This window comes from Hyperolius riggenbachi, chromosome 11 (assembly GCF_040937935.1).
Source record: "Hyperolius riggenbachi isolate aHypRig1 chromosome 11, aHypRig1.pri, whole genome shotgun sequence".
NCBI lineage: Eukaryota > Metazoa > Chordata > Amphibia > Anura > Hyperoliidae > Hyperolius > Hyperolius riggenbachi.
In genome coordinates this window covers 120,341,999-120,368,458 of record NC_090656.1, presented here as the reverse complement: position 1 = coordinate 120,368,458, position 26,460 = coordinate 120,341,999, and the positions used below count along the sequence as shown (strand labels likewise).

Here is a 26,460-nt window from a genome sequence, read left to right as displayed (position 1 = left end):
CGGGAGCCGGGAGTGTCCGCTGAGGTGGATACCAGCCCATCTGACAATCAAGGGGAACCAGAGGCTGAAGATCTTAGGCGTACAGAGGTTGAGCATCCTGCGGGCCCTGTTGCAACAGTTACGCCAGAGACTGTCAGTATGGACCCCAATCCCAGAGTTTCTGACATTACTCGCCCGGAACTGGCCAGTACTGGACTGTCCATGGGTGCTGACCCGGTAATGCAGCAGGCATTACAAAAGCTGATGGAGACTGACCTGGACAAGTACATGCAGTACATGGAAGCACGAGAGGAACGGGAGCGGCAAGCTGCTGCTGCTGAACGCCACGCAGAGAGGGATGCCGCTGAGCGGGAGCGCCAACGACAGCATGAGCTCAACATGGCAAAGGTTCAACAGGCCAGCCGGAGTTCACCGCCCAGCCTCCCTGCTGAAGGAGCTGCAACACCCGTAAGTGCAAAATTTAAGTTTGCTAATATTGAAAAAGACACAGACATTGACTTGTTTTTGCGGTCTTTTGAAAAAGCCTGCCGTCAGTATCGTCTGTCCCAAGACCAGTGGGCCAGACATCTGACACCTTTGCTGCGCCACAAAGCGCTTGATGCCTTCGCAGAATTGCCTGCGGAGAAGGATAATGATTATGCTGCTATAAAAGACGCTATCATTACTAAGTACCAGCTGACGCCAGAAGCCTATCGCAAAAAGTTCAGGGCCTGGCAGAAAAAGTCTTCTGATTCGTACCGAGATGTGGTCAGTAGCTTGCTCACCACACTCCGTCAGTGGACTCTAGGCCTCACCAAAGGGTCTTATGGCGTCCTGGAGGACTTGATAGTCCTCGAGCAATTTCTGAACATTTGCCCTGCTGATGTACGACAATTTGTGTTAGAACGCAAGCCGACTTCAGCAACTGTCGCTGCAGACCTTGCTGAGACTTTTGCAACTACCCGGGTGGCTGATACCCGCAGAACTGTCCCATCCAGCTGGAGAGGAGGTCAGCCCAATACCTCGGCAGACCCTCCTGCCCCTGTGAGCCGTCCGCCACAGAGGCCACCCAGCGCAGCTGCTGCACCCAGGCCTGCAGCGCCTGGAGAGGTCACCTGTCACTACTGCCGCCAGCCCGGACACATGAAATTCGACTGTCCGGAGCGGAGACAGACCCCACCAGCACCTGGATCATCTGCATCACCTGCACCTCACCCACAGCAGAGGCAACCCGCCAGCGAACCACAGCCTGGATCATCAGATTTTGTCCTGTTTGCCCGCGGAAAGGAAATCCGCGACCGAACCGACCAGCAGCAACTTGTTAGAGTGAACGGCAAAGTTGTCACCGGATTTCGAGACACCGGAGCTGACATCACGTTAGTTCACTCACATCTTGTGCCAAAGGAGAGCATCAGCTCCAGCCGATCCCTTGCCCTTACTGGAGTAGAGGGCACCCTTTTCCACATAGCCCACGCAAGAGTGAAGCTGGATTGGGGAGTGGGAGGGGTCCACAAAAGGGTTGTTGGGGTTATGAAGGATCTCCCAGTCCCTGTGTTGCTAGGGACTGATTTGGGCAAGCTTGTGTCCTACTATGAACCTGCCACGACCGCCTTGTCGCTCACGGAAGGAGACGGACTCTCCACCCACCACCAGGTACTTTATACACTTGGGGGAGCACCAGGGGGAGGTGGGTTGAATGTGCCCAGTTCAAGGGTACCAGGTTCAATAGTGCCTGCTTCAAAGGCACCTGAGTTTGATGTACAGACTGTCTGTTGTGATGATGCTGTAACTGTACCTGAGTTTACTGTACAACCTGTCTGTAATGAAAAAATGTCTATACCTGTCAATGTCATTACTGCATGCAATGATGATTTGAGTAATGTCCGTCTGTGCCATTCTGACAGTGTACCGGTGCTAGCAGTACCGCGTAGCTGCACTGCTCAGAACCCGAGCTCAGGACAGGTGGAGGGGGTTCCGGCCTCCTCCCCCTCCTCTGACCACAGGGATGAGACCTTTCAGCCGCTGGCCTCGTGTGACATGAGCCAGTTGGCTGAAACTGACAGCGCCATATTCTCAGCCGCACTACAAAGTGACCCAAGCCTGGAGGTGCTCAGGCAGCAAGCCGCTGAGCCCCTCGCAGACGGGGCCGCTTTCAAGGTGTACTGGGAAGGTGGGAGACTGTACAGTGAGTCTGTACAGCCCCCTACAGGTAGATCCCACGCGGATACCAAGTGGCTTGTGGTCCCGAGTGCGTTTAGGGGACATGTGCTGAAATCCGCACATGGTAATCCTCTGACCGGGCACTCGGGTGTCCGCAAGACACTCGCCGGTATTCGGAAACAGTTTTATTGGCCCCGGATGAACAGGGATGTAGCCAACTACTGCAGGGCATGTGCCGTCTGTCAGGAGCTGGGAAGGTCCAGGGATTCCCGCGGGGTTCCCTTAGGTCCACAGCCACTCAGCAGGGGAACCCTGCGTGGGCTGGCTGTTGACCTAACCAACCCACTGCCCGTTGTCCGCAGTCCCGGCAGACACCACGTCCGACTGCAGTGGCGCAAACGCCCTGTCCAGAACGGTCCATGTTGGGTCAACCCTGAGGGTAGCCGACCGCGACCGGTCCAGGGGAACCGAGCCACAGGCTCCAATAGGTTTTCCCGCCGTACCGGCAACTCGAGACCCGTCAGCCAGGTTAGCGGCGCCGCCACACATCTTGCGGATGAGTGGCTAAGCCACGGACAAGGGGGGGGGCTGTCACGGACGATTGCGGGGACGCAGGCGCGTCCTGGAACCGCCCGTGAAGAAAAGCGATCGCACTCGATTCTCTGCGTCGATTGCGCTTCAAATCGATAGAATCTGGATTTATTGTGTAGGAGGTCTGCAGTCCCTTCTTAGCAGAGGAATAGCATCACCTTAACTGCAGGATGGCTCTTTTGATATGCTAATGAGCCTGGGCCCAGAGAGTCCCTGGCTTCAAGCTGTGCTGATGGCCCATCCATCAGGTATAAGGTGACAAGCAGCTGGCAGGAAGACTGGCCCTGTGACTGCTGATCAAGCCAGAGGTGTAAACTCAAAGTTGTCTAAGCAGATTTCGCATTCAGATGTTAATTGAAGGAGCCAACAGGGCCTTTTCATAGACAAGAAGCAGACACAGCTGGACTCCAGTCAGGCTGACTCCGGCCTTAGCAGGAAGAAATGAATGTACAATATAATCTTTTGCCCATTTACAGAATACAATAAATAGGGTGGTTATGAGAACGGTATCATTGGATCCGTAGGGTCATGCTGGATCTCTTGATACCAGTCGAGAGGGGCCCGGGGCCCCTACCACCCAGGTATGAATCTACTCAGGACCCTGATCTGATGCACTAGCCATGTCAGGTATCATATTAATCTGTATTTTCCTCCAAGTATGAAGCTGTTACCCCCCTAAATGTAACGTGTATGGTTCAGGAGTTACAGCAATTCATAAGTTTAGCTCTAAAATCTCTCAGAGGGAATGAACTGTCATTTGCTGGTAGCTCAGAGGGGGCCCTGCATTGCCACACCCCCAAACCAGCTTCATCAAAAGCACAGAGCCAGCAGGCGGGCTGCGTCCTCCACACTGAACCATCTTGCACTCATCAGATGCCAGCTTGAGGATATGCTGGTATCCACCTGGTCTGAACTCTGGACTTTGAAACCAAGGACTTTATGATTCTTCCCACAATAAGGACATCTTTCCAGGAACTAAGTAATTTTCTCCCTTCTTTTATTTTTCATACTGGCTATTGCTGTTTTCATAATTGTTGATTTTCATAATTGTCTGTATATATTAATTATTTATATTGCGTGAATAAACGACTTTCTCCAAGTCATTCACTTTCCGCTACCCTGCTTATCAGCACACACAGAAATGATCCCGGGTCTCTGAAGATACGCTACTGTTTGTTTGTTGTTGGCTAGACAGAATATCGTGTGTTTAACCGTTTTATTCGCAGGATTAGTCAGTCAGTTAGTGGGCCCCACGGTCCCATAGTAACCGCGGTGGTGGCAGTTTACTCTGAACCAGTAGGTGACGTTGTAATCACCCGTGTCTCACAGGCTCCCTTCTGAGTTGTCTGCGGCTAATTCTTAACGGTTCCTGCGCATTGACTGCGACCAGAGTTCGCACGATCTGTGCGCTGGCACCGTTTAGAAGGCTAAGTGCGGTCAGCCACTGAGGGCTCCTGTGACACCATGTATGGCCACCATAAGATTTACCTGCCAGATAGATAATTTCCAACATGTTGGAAATTATCTAACCATCTATCTGCCTGGCAATTGGGCATTGTTCTACTCAGCAGGAGATAACCAGAAGACAATGAACCAGAGATAATGGCCAGTCTCTACCAGCAGTGCTGCTCGGATAACCCTTTTCAAAATCCGATTCGGATCCGGATACCCCAATATCCGATCCGGGTCGGATATCTGAGTTCAAAATTTTCCAATCCGAATCCGATATCCGACCTCAGTATCCGGCGAATTCGGATATGCGGATAGAAAACCGGAAGTGGCCTTTAAATTGCTTCTAAATCGTTTTTTTAGGGTAAATGAGGCATGTAGCATCATGCATTTTTAAAGGGAAACACTAAATGATGATGTGGGGACTTAAAATCCCTCCCTCCCCCCCCCCCCCCAAAAAAAAGGCTGTCAATTAATATCAGGACTAGGTTTCAGACAGCGGTTGTGCAGCCCACATTGTGTCCAAAGTCCAACCGCACAAATGGGACAGAACAGTTATTAGCCCAGACACCTGCAAAAAATTACACAGCAATTGTGTTAAGATAATCACCATGGGTACCACGGCACAAGTTAAACATTACAAAGGAGAGGTTCCAGGAAGCGGTCGTACTGCCGCAATTGGGACCTCCCCACAACTTGGACAGGACAGACACCTCCAAAAAAATTACACAGCAATTGTGTTCAGATAATCACTATGGCACCTAATGTTGGTACCACGGCACAGGTAAAACATTACAAAGGAGAGGTTCCAGGAAGCGGTCGTACTGCCGCAGTTGGGGCCTCCTCACAACTTGGACAGCACAGACACCTCCCAAAAAATTACACAGCACTTGTGTTCAGATAATCACTATGGATCCTAGTGTTGGTAGTACCACGGCTGTAAAAAAAAAATTTGAACCTGGCTCATCAATGAAGATGGAGTCATGAGGTTGTGGTGGTAAAGGGTGGTGGTATTATTATTATTATTATTTATTGTATTTATATAGCGCCAACATATTACGCAGCGCTGCACAATAGATAAAAGGGTTAACATACAAGGTAGGACATACAGGAAACTTACAACAAAACAAGATCATGCAAATGATTTGATAATACAGTGTCATAGGTCAAAATAGAGACTGTTCTAGTCCACAAGAGGGGTGATTGTCAGTAAGATTGCATAATCAAGCTGGAAACACTAGGGAGGAGGGCCCTGCCAGAGGCTTACAATCTAAAGGGTGGGGGTGGAGACAATAGGTGTATCTGTTGAGAGGGTGTCTAACAGAAGATATTATGGTGCTGGTTTAGGGGGTATGTGAGCATGAAAGGGTGAGTCTTGAGAGCTTGTGTGAAGGTATTAAAGGTGGTAAGGCAGGCATAGTGATTCCCACTCAGCCACTTCATTTCCCCCTCTTGCAAACAACAGGGGCCAGGAACTCACCTTCCACCCAAGCCTGGTTCCTTTTCAGAAAAGTCAGTCTGTCCACAGACTGGGGGGACAGACAGGAGTGCTTCTCGGTGACCACGCCACCGGCCGCACTGAAGCACCTTTCTGACAGCACGCTGGAAGGCGGGCAGGACAGCACTTCCAGGACGTACTGCGCCAGCTCGCTCCAGATATCCAGGTGCTTGAACCCGTAATCCAAGGGTTCCACAGGGGTGTTGGTGTCAAGCCTGCTGTAGGACCCCATGTAGTCGGCCACCATCCAGGTCAGGTGCTGGTTCTGGCTTTGAGAGCCTGATGCTGCTGCAGGCACCTCCTCTGTAGGCAGCGGTACTGACATGGTGTAAAGCGCCTTTGTCAGAGACAGCAGGTTTGTTGGGCGCCTGCTGCTGCTGGATGCAGGCACCTGCTGCTGTGCTTGCTGGACTGTGACAGCAGGGGGGGTGGGAGTCTGGGGGAAGGCTTCCTCCAAGCGCCGAACCAGAATCCACTGCAAGTCCCTCATTCGGCGCACAGGGTCTCCTCCTACAGACAGGAACTGAGCCAGCTTCCCCTTCAGCCGTGGGTCTAGCATCAGGGTGATCCAGATGTCCTCGCAAGCACGCATCTGCTTCACCCTTGGGTCACTGCGCAGGCACTGCAGCATGTGCGCTGCCATGCGGAAGAGGGATGCCATCTTTGCTGACACATCATCTTCTGCATCTGCACCGCTGACAGTGCTGTCCTCGTCCTCTGATTCCTGATCCTCCTCCTGCTCTCTCCACCCCCGCACCACTGCAGCTGCACTCCGCTGTGCCCCCTTTTCTTCAAGGTCAGGGACCTCCAAGTCCTCAACCTCCTCCTCCTGCCGCACAGAGGTGGACTGTGCAGGTGGCTGCTGCTCCTGCTGGATCAATGCTGCCTCTCCCACTTCCTGCAGAGCATGGAGGGCCTTGTCCAGCATGCACACCATGGTCACCCACTCACACAGCGACGCACAGTCCAGGCTGACCATGTTGGTGGCCTCTAGGAAGGGTGCCAGCACCAAGCACACCAACTGCATTTTTCCCCACTCAGCAGGGCGGATGATGTGTGGGAGGTGGGTGGTGCCGGTCCCGGACAATTTGGCCTCCATGGTGGCTTTGGCCAGGTAGTGGTTGACAACCTGCCTCTGTTCCACCAGACACTCCAGCATGGCCAGGGTGTAATTCCAGCGTGTTGGAACGTCTATGATGAGCCAGTGCCGTGGGAGGTTCAGCTACAGCTGCACGGCTTCCAGGGATGCTGTGGCACCACCCGAGTGGCAATAATGACCCACGGTTTTCCTTGCCACTCCCAAAAGAGTGTCCATCCCCTGGTAGGTGCGCATGAATTTCTGCACCACCAGGTTCAGGACATGGGCCAGACAGGGGATGTGGGTGAGGTCTCCCCGGTGGATGGCTGCCTATACCGAGGGCACCTACACCTGACTTCCTATACTGGGGTCACCTATAGCTGGCAACCTTTACTGGAGGCACCTACGCCTGGCTACCTATGGGGGGAGACCTTCAACTGACTTCCTATACTGGGGGCACCCTATATTGGCAACCTATATTGAGGGCACCTAAACATGAGATCCTATACTGGGGGCACCTATACCTGGCTACCTACCTATACTGAGTCTGAGGGCGGTTTTTTTTTTTGGGGGGGGGGGGGGGGCGCACTGCGGCTATAATGCGTGGTGCAAATTGTCGGTGCTGTGCTATCATTCTTAATTTGTGGGGGAGGGGAGTGGCTAACTGTCCCACTGATTGTTTTTATTAATATTCCTGAAAGGTTCAAGCCTTCATTTTTAAGTGTATTCAGGATAATGCACTCTTTCCATCCATTCATGGTTATTAATAGTATTTTTTCTATTATACATATGTGACGTGTCACGGAGATCTGAGCATTTAGCGTGATGCGTCACAACGTCAAAAAGGTTGGGAACCACTGTGCTAGGAGATATCTCAGGAGAAAAGGTGAATTGCATATGGGCCTGTGTGTGTGTGCATGCGTGTGTGCGCGCACGCATGGGAAGAGGATGAAGGGGCGGCACAAAAATCAGGTTTCGCTCAGGGCGCTGTGAAACCTAAGGCCGGCCCTGATGGCAGCAACCAGGTTGGCCCCATTGTCGGCCACCACCTCTCCGATTTTCAGGCCTCTGGGGGTCAGCCAACTCCTTTCCTGCTCTCGGAGTTTGGCCAGGACGTGGTCTGCCGTTAGTTTGTTCTTCCCCAGGGTGACCATCTGCAGCAGCGCTTGGCAGTGGCGTGCCTTCACTCTGCTGCTGAGGCGGGGTGTTTGCCGGAGGATGGAACCGGATGAGAGCTGGAACCTGCTGCACTTCCCCTGACCCTGCTGCGGGGTGGCACCACCCACTGGGGTGATGATGCTGCTGTCCCCTCCTCACCCCCTTCCACCAAACTGACCCAGTGCGCGGTGAAAGAGAGGTACCGGCCTGTCCCAAACCGGCTTGACCACGAGTCCATGGTCACATGGACGCGTGCACCCACTGCATGGTCAAGCCCACGTTCCACGTTGGCCTTCACAAACTGGTGCAGTGCTGGGATGGCCGTGCGTGCAAAGTAGGGCCGGCTGGGGATTGGCCAATCCGACGCTGCGCACTGCAGGAGCGCACACATCTGGCTCCCCTCCTGCACACGGGAGGAGCTGGGAGGACATGGCCCGTGTAAGCAAGCCGTACAGCTGGTGTAAGCGACGGCTGCCGGGAGGCTGAGCCCTGACCACGAACAACTCACTCAGCAGGGTCTGGTGGTGGTGGGGCGTTTTGGGCTTGCACGGGAAGCCGAGGAGACCACTGAGGAGGACTGGCTGCCTGAACAGGCCTCAGTGTTGGCAGGAGTGGCAAACGGGGGTTATGGTGCTCTGACCACTGCAAGAGCCAGCGCCAGCTTTCTTCAGCCTCTTGAATTCCTCATGCTCAGGTTTGTGCTTATTGGCCAGATGATTTATGAAGCTGGAGGTGCCATAAGTGGAGGGGTTAGACCCTCTGCTCATCTTCACATGGCACACACATTACAAGTCACAAACTTGCTTTTCAGTGAGGGCAGATGAAAAAAACTGCCATATTGGGGATTGCAATTTGTCCTGCCCTTTTCCGTCGCCCAGAATGGGATGCTGCTGCAGATTTTCTCCCAGTGGTGGTTGGGGCCTGGGGTTGAGTGGTGCAGCTGGTGGTAGTAGTGGCAGATGAAGCAGCAGGCTGTGGGTCACGCATTCCATGCCCACTGCTGCTCCTGCCAATCCCTGCAATGCTGATCCTCCATGCCAGACCCACTGAATCATCCTCTTCCTCAGAGTCAGAGCTGACATGATCTCCCTCCTGTAGATCATACCTCCCAACATTTGAAGATGTGAAAGAGGGACACTTAAGCCACGCCCCCTGTGTGGCCTTAAGCCACACCCCTGCTTTTGCAGGAGGGTGACAATGGGAGGAATTAGTTTACGGAGGAGGGTGCCAGTGGGTGGGAGAGGGAGACACTGGGTGGAAAGGGGGGTGCCAGTGGGTGGGAGAGGAAGGTGCCAGTGGGTAGGAGGAGGGTGTTAGTGGAAAGTGGAGGGTGTCAGTGGGCAGAGAGGAGGGTGCCAGTGAGCAGGGAGGAGGGTGAAACTGGGTGGGGAGGAGGGTGCCAGTGGGTAGGAGGAGGGTACCTGTGGTTGGAAAGGAGAGTGACACTGGGTGGGGAGGAGGGTGCCAGTGGGTAGGAGGAGGGTGTCAGTGGGTAGGAGAAGGGTGACACTGGGTGGGGAGGAGGGTGCCAGTGGGTGGAAAGGAGGGTGCCACTGGGTGGGGGAGAAAGGTGCCAGTGGGTAGGAGGAGGGTGACACTGGGTGGGGAGGAGGGTGCCAGTCAGCAAAGAAGAGGGTGCCAGTTGGTGGGGAGGAGGGTGCCAGTGGGTGGGGAGGAGGGTGCTAATGGGTGGGGAGGAGGGTGTCAGTGGGTAGGAGGAGGGTGCCAGTCAGCAAAGAGGGTGCCAGTGGGTGGGGAGGGTGCCAGTGGGTGGGGAGGAGGTTGCTAGTGGGTGGGGAGGAGGGTGCTGGTGGTTAGGGGGGTCGTCAATGGAGGGGGGGGGGAGAATGCCCGTGGGTGAGGAGGAAGGTGCCCCTGTGTGGGGGAGGAGATTGCCCTGGGCAGAGAACAAAGAAGAGATGACAGAAATGATCGAGGCGCCAGCCGCGCTAATAAGGGATGCGGCAGCCGGCTTTATTGCTCCCTCCCTTCCTCTGAATGCCCCCACCTGCTGTGAATGTGTGTGTGTCCCCTCCCCCCCCCCCCCCCCGTAGGCAGTGTGTGCGGAGCAGAGCAGAGCAGAGCAGTAGGTCTTCTTACCGGAATCCATGCGCACCAGCAACTAGTCTCCTGCTTCCTGTGACGTCATGGTAAACAGGAAGCAGGAGACTAGTTGCCGGTGCGCATGGATTGCGGTAAGAAGACCTACTGCTCTGCTCCGCACACACTGCCTACAGGGGGGGGACACATTCACAGCAGGTGGGGGCATTCAGAGGAAGGGAGGGAGCAATAAAGCCGGCTCCCGCATCCCTTATTAGCGCGGCTGGCGCCTCGATCATTTCTGTTATCTCTTCTCTCCCCAGCCGGCCGGGACTTAAGGGGGGCTTCCCGGGATAGCGGGAGAGCCCCCCCAAATCGGGAGAATCCCGATCAATCCGGGACGGTTGGGGGGCATGCTGTAGATGGTAGCCCTGGTCCTTCATCTCGTCATCATCAACATCAAACTCCCCCTCCTCGAACAACTGCTGGGATGATGAGCCCGCCCCAAACTCCTCTTCTGCTGACACATCATGGATGAAGGATCCCCCCCCCCCAACAATTACTGTCACCATCTCAGACTCTTCCACAAAGCCCATTACATCCAGAATGTGTTTTGTAGGGCTGGTGGTGGCCTGCTCGTCATCCACTATCAGCTGCATCACAGGCACGGTGTCTTTCTCCTCCAATTTGCACCGCTGACCCTGCTTGAAAATGGCCGCTACACGCTGCTGCGTCTCTGCAGCGTGACTCCCCCTAACAGCTGGATGGCCAGTGGGTAGCGACGTAATGGAGACTGATGCGGCAGAACTACTGACGGAGGCCGCAATGGTGCTCCCTCTCCTCTTGGCCTTGCTGACCCTCCCCCGGCTGCCAGTGCCAGACATAGTACAAGATATGTGATGTCACAGATGATGTGTGGGGTACTTGTACTTTATTAATATGGGGCTTGGACTTTGAATCAGCACAGTGTGACAGACAGCAGAGTAGAACAAGACACACTGACACTGCTCACTGCTCAGTCAGCAGCACTGCAATAATCTGTAGTAGCTAACACATGATAGTGCATAGCTTAGCAAAAGTGACCCCAATAATAATAACCCCTTATACACTAAATAACAAAAACACGGACTGCTTCTTAACGTTGGATTAATATTTTATTAAGGCCAAAGCAGCCCTTCTTTCTTATTAACATAAATCTGTTGTATAAAACTATAATTCTTATTGTACAACAATACTGTACAAACAAATTAGGGGAAGAGCTCCGGGAAGACCATATTGGCATGCAGCCTGCAATCTGCCGGCCCCCGCCGCGTAAACCGGCTCAGGGACAGCTGCATGCCTTATCACCCTTTTCTTAGAAGACACCCTTCGTTACCTTCAAACCGAGATGGGAGGAATTTTTATTGTCCCACCATCCTAAATTGTAACCATTTCCGGAGCCCTACACCCTGCCAAACCCCACAGGCGTAAAACCTTACGCCCGTGAGGCCCAAATCTGTAGGGCCCTCTGAATCCCATCACTCAAGGCCAGGGTCCATAAATCAATCCCAATCTCATTGAGGTGAACCCCATCCTTATTCAAAAATGACCCAGTGTCGGACTCCAAGTCCAAGTGGCGAACTGCCACCACCCCCCCCCCCCCCCCCGTTGTTAATAACAAAACGAGAGATTTCCCTATTAAGTTTTTTTCTAGCCCTGTTGACGCGGTCAACCGACCTGGCGAACCTCCAACTATTTCTGGCTATGACCTCAGACCATACTATAACCGTGGCCGGGAATTCGGACCTAATCGTTAAGAAATCACCTTTAATTTCCTTGATGATTTGCCTCGTAGTGCGAGAGGCCAAATCGTTGCCCCCCGCATGGAGAACTAATACATCCGGCGCTTTATCCCAGCTTACAAACTGGCGAAACTCCGGGAGGACTCTGGGCCACGTCATTCCCGGCACACCAATCCACCTGATACAAGCCTGGGATCTAGGGAAGCCCAACTGTCTCCCTTCCGGTCGTGCTCGCGCTCTCCTGGCACCTCGTGCCACGTATGAATGTCCTATGATCCAAACGAGAAGCGGGGGGCCATCTGCAAAATAAAATAAAAGAAAAGAACACCAAAACCAAAAACCAACCGTCAATTAAACACATTTAAACTAGGTGGGGTCGAACGTATGAACGAAATCTGGCCGCTTCCGTCGCAGCTCCTATGCGAAAGGAGTGTGATGCAAATTCTAACAGGGAAACCCCCACCCTCTTCAGGCCTTTTCGCAGCACTGCTACAAATTGAAATTTAGTCAGGGGGGCCCCATCCAAATGACAAAGGAATGATGTGCAAAGATTTGGGCGCACCACCGCGAACTGAGCCAGTGCTCTTACCGGGCAAATAGGGGACCCCGCTATACTCTGCAAAGTGATCACCCTCCCCTTCCCTACCTGATCGGTTTTTGACCGGCGTAGAAAAATCTCTACCGATCTTTCTAACACCACAACCTCTTTCTCCAATATCCCTGTCGCTGTCACTTTGTTAGGACTAACCGATTCGCTAATGCGAAAGGCCCCAAAGAAGGCTAGCACAAAAGCTGCTTTAAACAATATCGCTTCAAATTCTGAGCTGCAAATATCCGGTAATACTAAAACAAGGGTAGTGAGGAGTTCGAATGTGATAGGACGACGAGTGTCTCTCCTCACCGGGTTTTTTCGAAAACCCCGCAGCGCAAGTTTTACTCTGAAATCTTTGGTAATGTCCCCCCTTATTTTAAACAAAAACGCCAGCGCGGTCATCTTCTTGGCCATAGCCGGGGGTGATACCCCCGCCGTGCCATTCTCTACCATAAAGTGAAGAAGCTGACACAACTTGTCTGCCCCTGGCGATGACCAGCCCTCCTGAGCCGACAGCTTATCCCACTGCTCCCACACTGACGAGTAATATGACCAAGTTCCATCAGCCAAGGCCTGCGACATCCAGTCCTCTATCTTGTAAAGGGGATCTCCCATAATTCCTGTGGGCAACGAATTCCGGATTGCGCTGCTCCAGGGACGAGACTCCTGAACCGTTGCCACTGAAATCGAGAAAGCGCATCTGCTACGTCATTCTCGGTTCCAGGCAGATGGGCCGCATATATAAACATATTTTGCCGTAAGCATAGCAAAACCAAATGTCGCAACAGCCGGATCACCGGTGGCGAAGATGCTGACACCTGGTTGATAGCCATGACCACCCCCAAATTATCACAGTTAAATTTTATTCGCTTGTTAGACAAGCGAGGACCCCAAATTGAAACCGATACCACTATTGGGAACAACTCAAGGAGTAACAGATTCCGCGTGAACCCTGCCTGTTTCCAATCCTCCGGCCATTCCGCTGCACTCCAATCTCCCGCGAAGAACGCCCCGTAACCGTGAGCACCCGATGCGTCGGTAAAGAGTTCCAGATCGTGATTCTGGATGGTCTCGTCCAACCATACCGACCGGCCGTTATACTCGGAAAGAAAGGCCTGCCACATGCGCAGGTCATCTTTGTGTTCCCTACGAAGGCGCACCCGATGGTGTGGGGAAGAAACCCCGGCGGTTGCCAAGGCTAACTTTCTACAGAGGATTCGGCCCATCGGGATAATTCTGCAGGCAAAATTGAGTTTCCCAAGCAGCGACTGCAGCGTGCGCAGCAAGATCTTTCTCTGCGACAATGCTACTGCAATGGCCCCTTGCAAATCCTCAATCTTGTCTGGCGGCAACCGACATTCCATTGCTATGGAATCTATTGTAATGCCTAAAAATTTAATTTCAGTCTGGGGCCCTTCCGTTTTTTCCTCCGCTAAAGGAATTCCAAAGCTTGCGCAAATCTGACGCATAGTCGCCAACAGGTACTCGCATGTGGAAGAGTCACCCTTGCCCATAAAAAGGAAGTCGTCCAGGTAGTGTATGACTGAACTACACCCGGACTCCTCCTTTACCACCCATTCTACAAATGAACTAAATTGTTCGAAATAGGAGCAGGAGATGGAACAGCCCATGGGCAAACAGCAATCTATGTAATATTTATTATTCCAAAAACAGCCCAAAAGATGGAAACTGTCTTTGTGAACTGGAAGCAAACGGAAGGCTGACTCTACATCGGTCTTTGCCAGTAGGGCACCCTGACCCAGGCGCCTGACCCACCTCACCGCCACGTCAAATGACGTGTAGGCTACTGCCGCATCCCCAGGGTCAATACCATCATTAACGGACCTACCCCTGGGATGAGACAAGTGGTGGATAAGGCGAAAGGACCCGTGCTCCTTTTTTGGCACAATACCTAACGGGGAGACTATCAAATCCTCTAACGGAGGAACAATGAACGGCCCGGACATCCGGCCAAGCCTCACTTCCTTATCCAATTTTGCGGACACAACTTCTGGATGGGCGGTTGCCGATTGTAAATTTCGAAAGGGCGGGGAGGGACGGAAGGCCCCCGTACTAGGAATCTGAAACCCCTCTGCAAACCCCTTACGTAAAAATTTCGCCGCCTCAGTATCTGGGTATCTATTTAGGTGCCCCTCCATCCTTTGAAGCATCACTGGGGTCTTCCCTTTTTCCGGAAGGCTCTCCACTCCTGCTCCTATTCTGCTTATAGCAACGAGACCCTGAATGTCCACCACCGCAGTGGGCACATTCGTGCTTAAAACGGCAGGAAGTGCCGAATTTACAGGTGCTGTCATTAAATTTCCAGCATACACCTGGGCGCTTGTGGGCCAGCTGCCCCGAACTACTGTAGTTGCTGGCCCCCCCTTGAAAGGACTGAGATCCTTTACTGGCCGGGATCATAAGTTTCATCCAGAGAATAACATCCTTATGATCCCAGCGAATCTCCGGGCGTACAGCTTTTCGTTGGCGAAATTCCTCATCATAACGGAGCCAAGAATTGCCTCCGTATGATCTATGCGCTTCTGCTATGCTATCCTGATATCCAAACAACGCCGAACAACATTCGGGTTGTTTTTCCCCTATTACGCTTGCCAAAATGGCGAACACTTGCGACCAATTCTGGTGTGTGCGCGGAATAAGCCTGTATCGCCTGCGCTCCTCATCTTCCTTCTTATTCTCGTCATGCTTTCCCCCGTCAAGGTTAAACTTGGAAAGCTGCAATAAAGAAAAAATTTCTACGTATTCACCCCTCCAAATTTTTTCTTTTACCTCCTTCTTTAAGTGCGTACCCAATGAGGCTTCGAGGCAAAGGTACAACTCGCTCTTTGCCGAGTCCGACAACCTCACTGACTCCACTTCGTTACTGCCCGCCACGGCGGGCCCCGTTGACGTATTAGCTGCCACCACTGAGACTGCAGCCGGTACTGCTACCGGGGGCAAAGATGCCCCCAATTGTGCGGGAAGCATGGTGCTGGCCCCTGTTGACGGGGCTATGACCGCCGGAGCAACCCAGGCCGTCGTGGGGGATGCCAAATTACTGGCTCCCCCACCTTGAAGCGCATCCCTAATTCCCAACAATAATGTATTCATAAACGACAGAGCCGGCGACATGGAGATGTCGCTCTGAGGCTGGGCCACTACCAACCCACTCTGTGGAGCTATTATCGACCCGCCCAAACCCCCAACATTGCGATTAACTGGAAGTGAATAAGTAAGGCTTGTCTCACCTGGCTGCGCCGGACGTCCGTCCCGGCCAGCCGAAGCCCTGGATCGACCTGGATCCCCTCTGTCGCCCTCGTCTTCCGATTGGGATGAAGCCTCCTCGTTAGGCGATTCCGTGCCACGTCCCGAATGACTGGCAGAACTTGGGGTAGCCACGCCACTGTGCCTGCTTGAAGATCTGCTGCTGGGCGGTGGTGTCTGGCTCCGCACGCTCTGGTTGCGCGAGCCGCTACTCCCTCGGCTGCCCGATCTGCTGTCTTGAGGTTTTGCTCCAGCCGTTTTTTGGGCCGCCTTGCCACCTTTTCCTTTGGGCTTTGCTGTTTTTGTGTTGCGTCTGGCCTGCGCCTGGCTGGGCCCAGCTGTGTCCGCATGGACCGCAGCCTGCCCGGGTGGATCCTGAGGCCTGTTCTGGTTGGCAGCCTGTGATGATTGCGCTGTGCTGCTGAGGGGCGCTGGCGCGGGCTGAGGAGTCTTACTTGCTGTCCCTCCATGTGGCACAAGGTGTGCGGCCTCCCCTGATGACCCCGGTCTCTCTGTCCCCTTGTGTGACTGGCCCTTCCCCCTTTTGGATGGCCGCTTGGAAGAGGGAGCCGGCGGTGATTGTATGGGGCTCCCTGCCCGCCTGTTGGTGCGCGGTGACGCGGCCGGGCTCAGCCTATCTGGTGGTCGGGTCGCCCGGGAGCTGCTGCGGGCTGTTGGTCCGCCGGTTGTCATCGCGGACATCTGTATGGCAACCCACTGTGGCCCCCGGGCCTCTGCCTCGCTCCTTACCCGCTGGATGAGCTCCTCGATCGGGTCTGCCATGGCGCACTTTCCGCAGGAGAGAGGTGAAAAACGCGTCCTCTCTCCTCAATGCCCCCTGTGCGTCTGGCCTCTCCCCACCGACGTCACTTCCTCTTCCGCTCCACCCCTTCGATCCCCGCAATACACAGGCTAAGCTCAACCCCCCCCCCCCCCTTTTACATTAACCCCTACACTTCCAAGCTAGCTCCTATCATGGGGGCCCTCCACTCCAGCGCTGCGCTTGGTTGTTACAGGCCATGCTGTACTACTCTCCAACAACTAATAGCACTGCAGTAACTACACAATAACACAGTAATCCTACCTATACTGTAACTACTAGCTAGCTAAGGCTAATAGCACAGCACACACAGACACAGGACCTAACTAGCAGGCAGATGCTGCAGCTCAAAGTCTGACTGACTGATACTAACAAATTACACAGACTAGCTAACTACAACACAATATAACAGTAATGTAGTGAAGGTGTTTATGTGTAAAAACGCTGGGTTATCACTGTGATAATGCACTTGCTTAGCCAAACACACTGGAGTTGTCTCTCAGTGGCAGTCACAAAGCAAGGACGAGATTCTCATCATGGCCCCCCTCCTTATATACAGGAGGGACTGGCCAAGGTTCCCCTCTGTGATTGGTTGCTTGGGCTTAGGCTGGGAGCCCTCTGATTGGCTCAAAGATGTCATGGACATCATCTCCATGGTTACTGTATCCAGATTCGGATATCCGAAGGGTATCCGCGGATATCCGTGTATGCGACCAAATATCCGCGGTTTGCTATACAGATTTGGGCCCAGGTATCCGGAATCCGAATCCGGGCAGATAGCTGAAATAGTTTGGATTATGCGGGATATCCGGAATCCGGATGAGCAGCACTGTCTACCAGTACTTCAAGGTGCGTACACACGCACTACTATAAGGAACAACGGGTCCGTCAGACCCTCTCGCTGGGCGGGCATTCCGCCGCTAGTAGAGCGTGTGTACAGTCTGTGTCGGCAGACTGATAACACCGTTTCTGAATGATCCGCTCAGCGGATCGGTCAGAAACAGTGTTATCAGTCTGCCGACAGACTGTACACACGCTCTACTGTCGCTGGAACACCCACCCAGCAGGAGGGTCTGACAAACCCTGTGGTTCCTTATAGTAGTGCGTATGTACGCACCTTGACAAAAAAATCTAACAGAAAAATCTTAACAGAAAAATCTAACAGAAAATTGTATGATGTGTACTAGGCATTAGAATGTAAATCAGTATGAGTTAAGATATTACAGTGGAACATCATTGACTATATCAATTATTCATGAATATTGTAAAAGTAAGCAAGTTTATTAATTACATTATATTTAGTGTCTAAGTTAAAGTTTTAAGTTCATCTTTAACCCATTCAGGTTCCGTCGTTTTCACGTGAGAAATGTTCACCTCCCATTCATTAGCCTATAACTTTATCACTACTTATCACAATGCACTGATCTATATCTTGTTTTTCCGCCACCAATTAGGCTTTCTTTGGGGGGTACATTTTGCTAAGAGCCACTTTACTGTAAATGCATTTTAACAGGGAGAAAGAAAGAAAAAACACAAAAAAATCATTATTTCTCAGTTTTCAGCCATTATAGTTTTAAAATAATACATGCCTCCATAATTAAAACTCACGTATTGTATTTGCCCATATGTCCCGGTTATAACACTGTTAAAATTATGTCCCTATCACAATGTATGGCGACAATATTTTATTTAGAAATAAAGGTGCATTTTTTCCGTTTTGCATCTATCACTATTTACAAGTTTAAAATAAAAAAAATATAGAAATATTTCATCTTTACATTGATATTTAAAAAGTTTAGACCCTTAGGTAAATATTTACATGTTTTTTTTTTTTTATTGTAATGGTTTTTTTTTTTTTATTGTAAACCTTTTATTTGGGTAGTTTTGGGAGGGTGGGAGGTAAACAATAGATTTATAATGTAAATGTGTGTTAATTTTAAATTATTTTTTTTTACAGGTGTAGTATTACTTTTTGGCCACAAGATGGCGGCCATGAGTTTGTTTAAATGACGTCACTCTAAGCGTAACATACGCTTACAGTGACGCATCGGGAAGGAAACGGCCAGAAAAGGCGCAGCTTCTGAGAGAAGCTGTCGCTTTTTCAGCGGGGGAGAGGAATCAATGATCGGGCTCCGTAGCCCGATACATTGATTCCCTGGCTACCGAATCCACGGCCGAGAGTGCGCGTGCACGCGCGCGATCGGCCGCGGGAGCGGCAGGGCGCATGGTTCCTGGACGTAGAAACTACGTCCAGGAACCAAAATAGGTTAATATCACATTACATCCCATAACAAAAAGCCTCAGCAAACAGAATCTTTTAAAAAATGGGTATTTCCTGGTCTTTGGCAAATTTGGTTCTATCCATAAAGCACACCCCCTGGTCAGTTGGGCTCAGGATGAGCCAAATGATGGCTCAACCTGACGCTGCTGAAATTCTGGGTGGCGTTAAAGACTATTCCTCCTCTGAGTCATAGCAACTCAGAGGGAGAAGTAATTTGAGGTCCAGCTATCGCGGGTATCCGAATTACATTATAAATCCCACTGTCCTGCTATAGATGTAATATCCTGTCTATGGTGGCTCCCCAGTCAGGCGCTATGTGGGATAGATATGGGCGGTGGTATAGTGGTTAGCACCAGGGCACTATCTGCACAGTGTTCATATGTTCTCCCCGTGTCTGTGTGGGTTTACATACACTACATGATACATACATCCCATAGGGTTTAGAATGTGAGCTCCTCATGAGAGACAAAGCAATATACTCTGTACAGCGCTGTAAAAGATGTCAACACTATATAAATACAAAATAATAATAATAGAGCGCACCGAGACAACCTGTCTCTCTATCTGTGTACTCCAAAACCTACAGGAGGGGGTAGTCTCTCTTGCAAACTTGAAAGACTGTGCTTTCCTCAAAAAATGTTTTGAAGCATCCAGCCAAGGAGGCCATGTACCTTTCCATGCAGGACTGGATTTAAGCCAAGGCCACATAGGTCATGGCCTAGGTCACCACAGGATCAAGGGCGGGTTGGCAGCAGGCTATATTAGGGGGAAATGTCACTTGGTTACCTATACTGGAGGGACTGAGGGTCATCAGGCTATCTATACAAAAGGGGGGAGGGTCAAATGGCTTTTTATACTAGAAGGAAGGGTCATCAGGATACCTAAAGTAGGGGGAAGGGAGGGGAGTCATCATCAATCTTATCTGATCTGGAGGAAGGGGGGGGGGTCATCTGGCTACCAATGCTGGAAGGAAGGGTCAACAGGCTGCCTATACTGGAGGAAGGGGGAAGCGTCATCCGGCTATCTATACTGAAGGGGACGGCTGCTGACAGTGGCCTTGGGTGGTAAAAAGTACAAATCTAGCCCTGTTTCCATGGGATGTTACTCCGTGGCTACCAACAGAAAACTATGCAGCATAGCAAGGATGTTAGTAACATTTTTTTTATGCTTTTTATCTTCTGTCTTATCTTCTCACTAACAGGGATTGAAGTTAACCTCTTTTAGCCTCTTACTTCAAGAATGTATAGGTTATTAGAGTACTAGATAATTACTAGATTTTTAAATATGTTTAGTTAGAGTGTCTCCAGCCAAATGGAATGTATTGTTAAGGTTCTCTTTATTGTCCTCTAGCAGGGGATCGGCAATTGAATGGGTAAAAATTTACACATACCATGTAAAATGGTCATTAGTCGTAAACTCCACCCCCATTGAAAGAAAACACCATGGTGGTTTTGCCCACAGCCTTTTGTAAAGTCAGGAACCCTGTGACCACCCCAACTAGTTTTACTACGGCCTGCATCGGTTTAGCTGCCACGACCTGATAGGCTGCTGCCAAGCTGTGGATGGGCCACAGCAGCACAGGTGGGGGTGATCAAAGAGCTCCAGATTTCTTGGCAGGCTTCAAGTGGGGGCAAGGTTTAAGATTAATGACCATTTCATGGCCAAAAAATAACCTTAATTTTACTGGTACTCTTTAACCTCCCTGGTGGTAAGCCCGAGCTATGCTCAGGCTAGCCGCCGGGAGCTCAATGCAGAGTATACAGCGTGGCGGGCATTTTTACTCACCTCCCGGGGGATCCAGAGGGCAGTAGCCATTCTCCTTCCTGTTCTCCGAGGCTCTGAATCACTCTGGTGAGATTGCTACAGAATTACTGAGCCCCCAGGAGGTGGTAGAGCCCGGGGAGGCGATTAAGTGCTGGGGCTGCTGCAGGCATTCTGGCAGCATGATTTTTTTCCCTTATTTTAGTGTCTGAAATGACCCTAAAATCCGGAAATAATCGTACTGCCACTGGTTTAAATATCAACCATACAGCCAGCTAGCTGAGCTGCAAACTACCTCTTGTTTTTTACAGACAGGAAGGTTTGAATTGGGATAATACCCTTTGGGCTTGATTCACAAAGCGGTGCTAATCTACTAAGCACGTCTAAAGTCTTTAGACGCACTAACCAGGGTGCTAAGTAGGTTAGCACCGGATTTCTCAATCAGATCGCGCGCAAAGTTTTACGCGCGCAAAGTTTTACGCGCGCTAAGTCCCATAGGCTTTAATGGGCACTTCGCGCGGAGCGCCCTGCGCTCTGTGCAGTACGCGCGTAAAGTTTTGCGCGCGTAAAGTTTTATGCGCGAAAAGCTTGTTTAGACGTGCTAAGGGGGTTTTCACAGGCGTGCTTACAGTTAGCACCGCTTTGTGAATCAAGCCCTTTATTGGCTAAATTAAACGAAAAATAGTAAGCTTAATGCCAATAAGCCTTGTTCAGACTCTGATCCTGTAGACTATTATTATTATTGATTTATAAAGTGCCAACATATTCTGTGGTGCTGTACAAAGTAAGAAACAAACATGTGGTATAAAATAATAGACAATGGTATATACCAATATACAAAATACAGAGTTGGTACAAAATACAGCATTGGTAATAACAGTGACAGAATTAATATGCATAAATGTGTAACAAAATCCAAGACATAAAAGGGTGAGAAGTTTATAATCTAAAGCAGCTATGTCAAACCGGTCCTACGAGGGCCGAGATCCTCACACATTTTTGATACAGCTCAAATGAATTGATGGGTTTGAATCAGGAAAGGTGTGGTCCATCAGGTAGAACACATTCCTCTCTTTCTCAGTCCATCCTAAACACTGGCATGGATCTGGCCCTCCAGGCCTGGAGTTCGACACATGTGATCTAAAGGAATCAGGGGTGGGGGAGAGTATAGGGGGTAGTATACAATATGGGGTTGTGTACAATATTCATAGATAGAGGCAGTGTGTTTTAGGTTATCTATTAGGAAGTACAACTTGGCTAGAGGTGAAAAGGTGAACTGGCCTACAGTAGAGCACATGCTTGATGGAAAAAGTGAGTTTTAAAGCATGTTTAAAGGTATCAAAGGTTGGAGAGTGCCAGATGTATTGTGGCAGAGAATTCCAGAGTAGGGGTGAAGCATCTGTGAAATCTTGTATACGTGCGGGTGGGTTGGTATCTGGAAACTAATGTACACAGGAGAGAGAGTTAAGAGTTTGAACTGGATCCTCTAGGTTAATTGGTAGAAGAGCGTCACATAGAGGAGCTGCAGAGGAAGAGTGAGAAGAAAGATGAAGTCATAGGGGTGGTGTTGGTATTTATTGTTAGATCAGGCAGAGAAGTGGACAAAGACGGTGGGAAAATGATTAGTTCTGGTTTACTCATATTAAGTTTTAAGAAGCGAGACATCATGATAGAGTATATAGCATTAAAATAGTCAGGAACACGTGTGGGGAGGGAGTTAAGGTCTGGGGCCGAGAGATACAGTTGTGTATCGTCCGCATACAAGTGGTATTGAAACCCAAATGAATTTAGTGGCCAAGATCATGCATGTAGATGGAAAAAAAGAGGGTGCCAAGGACAGAGCCTTGAGGTACCCCACCAGATAAAGGCTGGGTAGATGAGATCTGTTCAGAGACTGTGAAAGACCTTCAAGTGAGATAGGAAAATATCCAGGAGAGAGCAAGGGACTTTATTGTCTTTAGGAATAAGGTGTGGTCAACAGTATCAAACACTGATGACAGATCAAGAAGGATCTTGCAAGGATTGTGAGGTATTAATGGCAAATAGATAAGATTGTTTACTTTATGCCTACTTAGACTCAGGCTGACATGGAGAGTTTTGTACAGACCCTATCCTGTTCAGTGCACACTGCTGGAGCCTGGAAACTTAAGGTAGCCATACACTGGTCGATTTGCCATCAGATTCGACCAACAGATAGATCCCTCTCTGATCGAATCTGATCAGAGAGGGATCGTATGGCTACCTTTACTGCAAACAGATTGTGAACCGATTTCAGCCTGAAACCGTTCACAATCTGTTGTGGTGGTGGTGCTAGTGCTGGTGCTGCTGCTGCCGCCCCCCCCCCCCCCCTCCTCCTCCCCCCGCGGCATACATTACCTGCTCCGCCGGCGCGACTGCCCCCGGCCGGTCACCGCTGCTCCGTCTCCGCTCTGGTCTCCAGGTCCGGCATGCTTTACTTCTTCCTGCCCAGCAGGAGGTTTAAACAGTAGAGCGCCCTCTACTGCTTAAACTTCCTGCTGGGCTAGAAGAAGTGAAGCATGCCGGAGACCAGACCAGAGCGGAGACGGAGCAGCGGTGACCGGGGCCGTCGTGCCGGCGGAGCAGGTAATGTATGCGGGCTCTATTGCGTCGGTCGTCGGGCACTCGAACGCCGCTAGCGACGCGCTCCCTACCCGCGGGCGATCGACGGTAATTTTCCGCACGGAGCGATCGACGGGATCGGACGAAATGGATCGAAATTCGGCGTGTTGCGGGAACGATGTGACAGCAGATTCGATCCCAGTGATCGAATCTGCTGTCGATCTGGCGGGAATCGGCCTAGTGTATGGCCAGCTTTACTTTTTGGATCACCTTCTGTGTTTAGCTAGGTTATCTTGCCTTCTCAGGAGATCCCCTTTTGGATAGATATCCACTCATATATATCCAGTTGTGTTTGGAGAGTGACGGTCTGGAAGAGAATACCGTAATTCCATGTACTGTACTGAGGTTGCTAGGCTAACAACCCAGATTTGTTGGTATCTCACTTTCATTTAATTACCATATTTTTCATACTATAAGACGCACTGACTTTTTCCCTGCTACATATTTGGACCTGTGCTTGTGACTCCCCATGTCTGCTATGTCTGCATATCCCTGCCCATGTCTGCATTTCCCCTTGTTGCAGTGTCGGTGTGTTTGCATGTACTCTGTGTCCCTGGTGTTTGCGTGTCCCCAGTGTCTTAAGCACATACAAGTAGCTGCCACATATTCAACAGGCTGTCCCCGGTTTCCCAAATATATACCTGTATTGCAGCTTTGATCAACGCGCTGTCCCCCGGTACCACCGTAGCTTGTATCAATCAGGATGTCCCGGACGTCTTTGCAGAGAAATGCACCATTCCGGCGGGAGCGCTGGCCTCAACTGCCAATCACGCTGCGCACTGCTCGAGTGATGGTATTGAGGGCGGGACCATCTTTCCATCATTGGGGCCAATCACAGAGCCCCCCACCTGATAGGTGCATCGCTCGAGCAGTGTGCAGCGTGCTTGGCGGTTGAGGCCAGCGCTCCTGCCAGATTGGTGCATTTCTCTGCAAAGACGTTCTGGACTTCCTGATTGATACAAGCTACGGCGGTACCGGGCGACCGTGATGATCAAAGCTGCAAGACAGGTATGTATTTGGGAAACCGGGGACAGCCTGCTGATGAAGTAGTGTAGGTGTTTAAGACGCCAGACATGCAGACCAGGACACGCAGACACCTGGAAAATTGAGTACATGCAGACACGCAGATACTGGGACACAGGGACACGCAGACACTGGTACATAGGGAGACAGACAGACATTGGGGCACAGGGGGGCATGCAGACACTGGGACACAGGGATAGCAAACACTGGGACAATGGAGATAGAAAACATTGGACATGGAGGAAACAGTGGACAAGCAGACAGGTGAAGGGGGACAGAGCACAGGGCATTGGACACCAGGACAGAGGACATGGAGACATCAGTGGACACGGGGAGGGGGGGGGGTGAGGACACAAGGGGGACTGAGGACACAGAGGGACATAGGTAAACACAGGGGGGCACAAGAAGTACAAGAAAGACATAAAGGGGGGCATAATAATTGGGGGAGGGAAGGTCCATAAGACGCCCCTGCACCATGGATGCATCAGGTATATTTTTTCCCTTGGTTTTTGTCCTCTAAACCTAGGTGCGTCTTATAGTCCGGAGCGTCTTATAGTCCGAAAAATACGGTAATTATTCAAATTCCACTCTTACTGCACTGTATTGGTGCTCCCAGTTGTTTTGCTGTGTATTTTTGTCTTGGAAGCTTAGCTTTTTGCACCTCACACTATTTGTAAAATTATTAATAAGATGCAAACAAAGATTTGCATGCAAATTGTATGCAACTTAGAACTGGGCCTATGCACTTCCTGTCAGCTTTGATTGGATTGTTTGTAAGCTTCATACAATTTTCATGGAAGCAGGAATTATTTGCACCTCACTGACCATCTCTAGAGACAAGTTTATCTTCTCATTGTATTGCTGCAAGGTCACTTGGTTATATCTCTATGACTGAACAAATTCTCTTTACTTTCAGGTTGTATGGGAACTAATAATAAAACAAAAAATGTAAGTATTTGGATGGTCTTCAGTAAACAATTCTTTAATTAGAAACAACAATGCGCTTAAAAAATGGACTTAAATCTTAATAGCTTCCAGAAACACACAAAGGTGCTCAGTCCAAAAGTATGACAAAAGAAGCATCTAGTAGCCAGACTTTTTGCTGCCTGAGGCAAACTTGTCGGGAATGAGGATGTGCCCCCCCCCCCACCACCACCACCACCACCGATTTGAAATGATCACACAGCCTCCCGACAGTTTACTCTGCTTCACTTAATGTTCTCAGTCAGCAAGAGAGCATATTCAATAACTTGAGAAAGGACATGCTGCAGCTCAACACAATACCACACTGGCTAGCTACGAATCTGTGACAAACAAACTGCTCACCCTTAGCCAGTCGGCCGTCCTCCATTCCTCCTCAGTCAGAACAGCAGTTCCACCTCCTCCCTTTTGCTGTGCAAGTCAAATGAAACACTGCTTCTCTCCTGCCTACCCCCTTCTCACTCACTGTCAGACTCCTCACACAGCACAACAAGCTGATTTTCCCCAATGATGCCCTCTTCACCTCGCTTGCTCTCCTCTTGCTTCTCCTCCTACTCTGACTGCATGCTGTTAGTGTAAATACACAGTACAAACATGCTGCCCCTGTAATCTCTGCACCTGATGCAAGTGTTCACCTTGCTTCACGACAGAACTGGCTCTGCCAGTAGCCAATAAACACAGTCACTTTACCCCACACAGTTGCAGACTCCCCAGATGTTTGGACGGTGTAAACTGTCATGAATCATTCAAAGTATCCTGGGCCTTTCTGGTCTGAAAGAGGCTGATGGCAAACAGGATCCTGAGTGCAGCATGAAAATAAAACGGGACTAGAATAGTGAAGTAACCTTTTAAACACTTTAATATTGATAAAGCCATAAAAGCAGCCACTTAACTTCACTTATGGTATGTCCATTAACAGTACATACAAACAAGTGAGCATGAATGGTTATGGTCTCTTCCCATCACTAGAATCACATATACAGTGGGGTGCGAAAGTTTGGGCAACCTTGTTAATCGTCATGATTTTCCTGTATAATTTGTTGGTTGTTATGATAAAAAATGTCAGTTTTATATATCATATAGGAGACACACACAGTGATGTTTGAGAAATGAAGTTTATTGGATTTACAGAAAGGGCCTGATTCACAAAGCGGTGATAACTCAGTTATCACGCCTAAAAGACTTTAGGCGTGATAACCTTTGCACTGCTGAGTTAGCACCGTTTTATGCTCTTTATCGCGCGCAAAGTCCCGCGCGCAAAGTTTTGCGCGCACAATCGCGCAACTCCGCGCGCATCGCCCATAGGGTTTAATGGGCACATCGCGCGCACTGCACCGAGCGCCGCGCGATTGCACGTGCAAAAC

At 50.5% G+C, this 26,460-nt stretch overlaps 1 protein-coding gene across 1 annotated transcript in view; it reads left to right on the top strand.

Moving 5' to 3' along the window:
• LOC137537713 (intestinal mucin-like protein) overlaps positions 1-26,460 on the top strand; it is a 280,540-nt gene that overhangs the window by 161,519 nt on the left and 92,561 nt on the right. Inside the window, exon 5 of the mRNA XM_068259654.1 lies at positions 25,032-25,063. Within this exon, the coding sequence (XP_068115755.1) occupies positions 25,032-25,063 (32 nt within the window). The remainder of the gene's footprint in view (positions 1-25,031; positions 25,064-26,460) is intronic.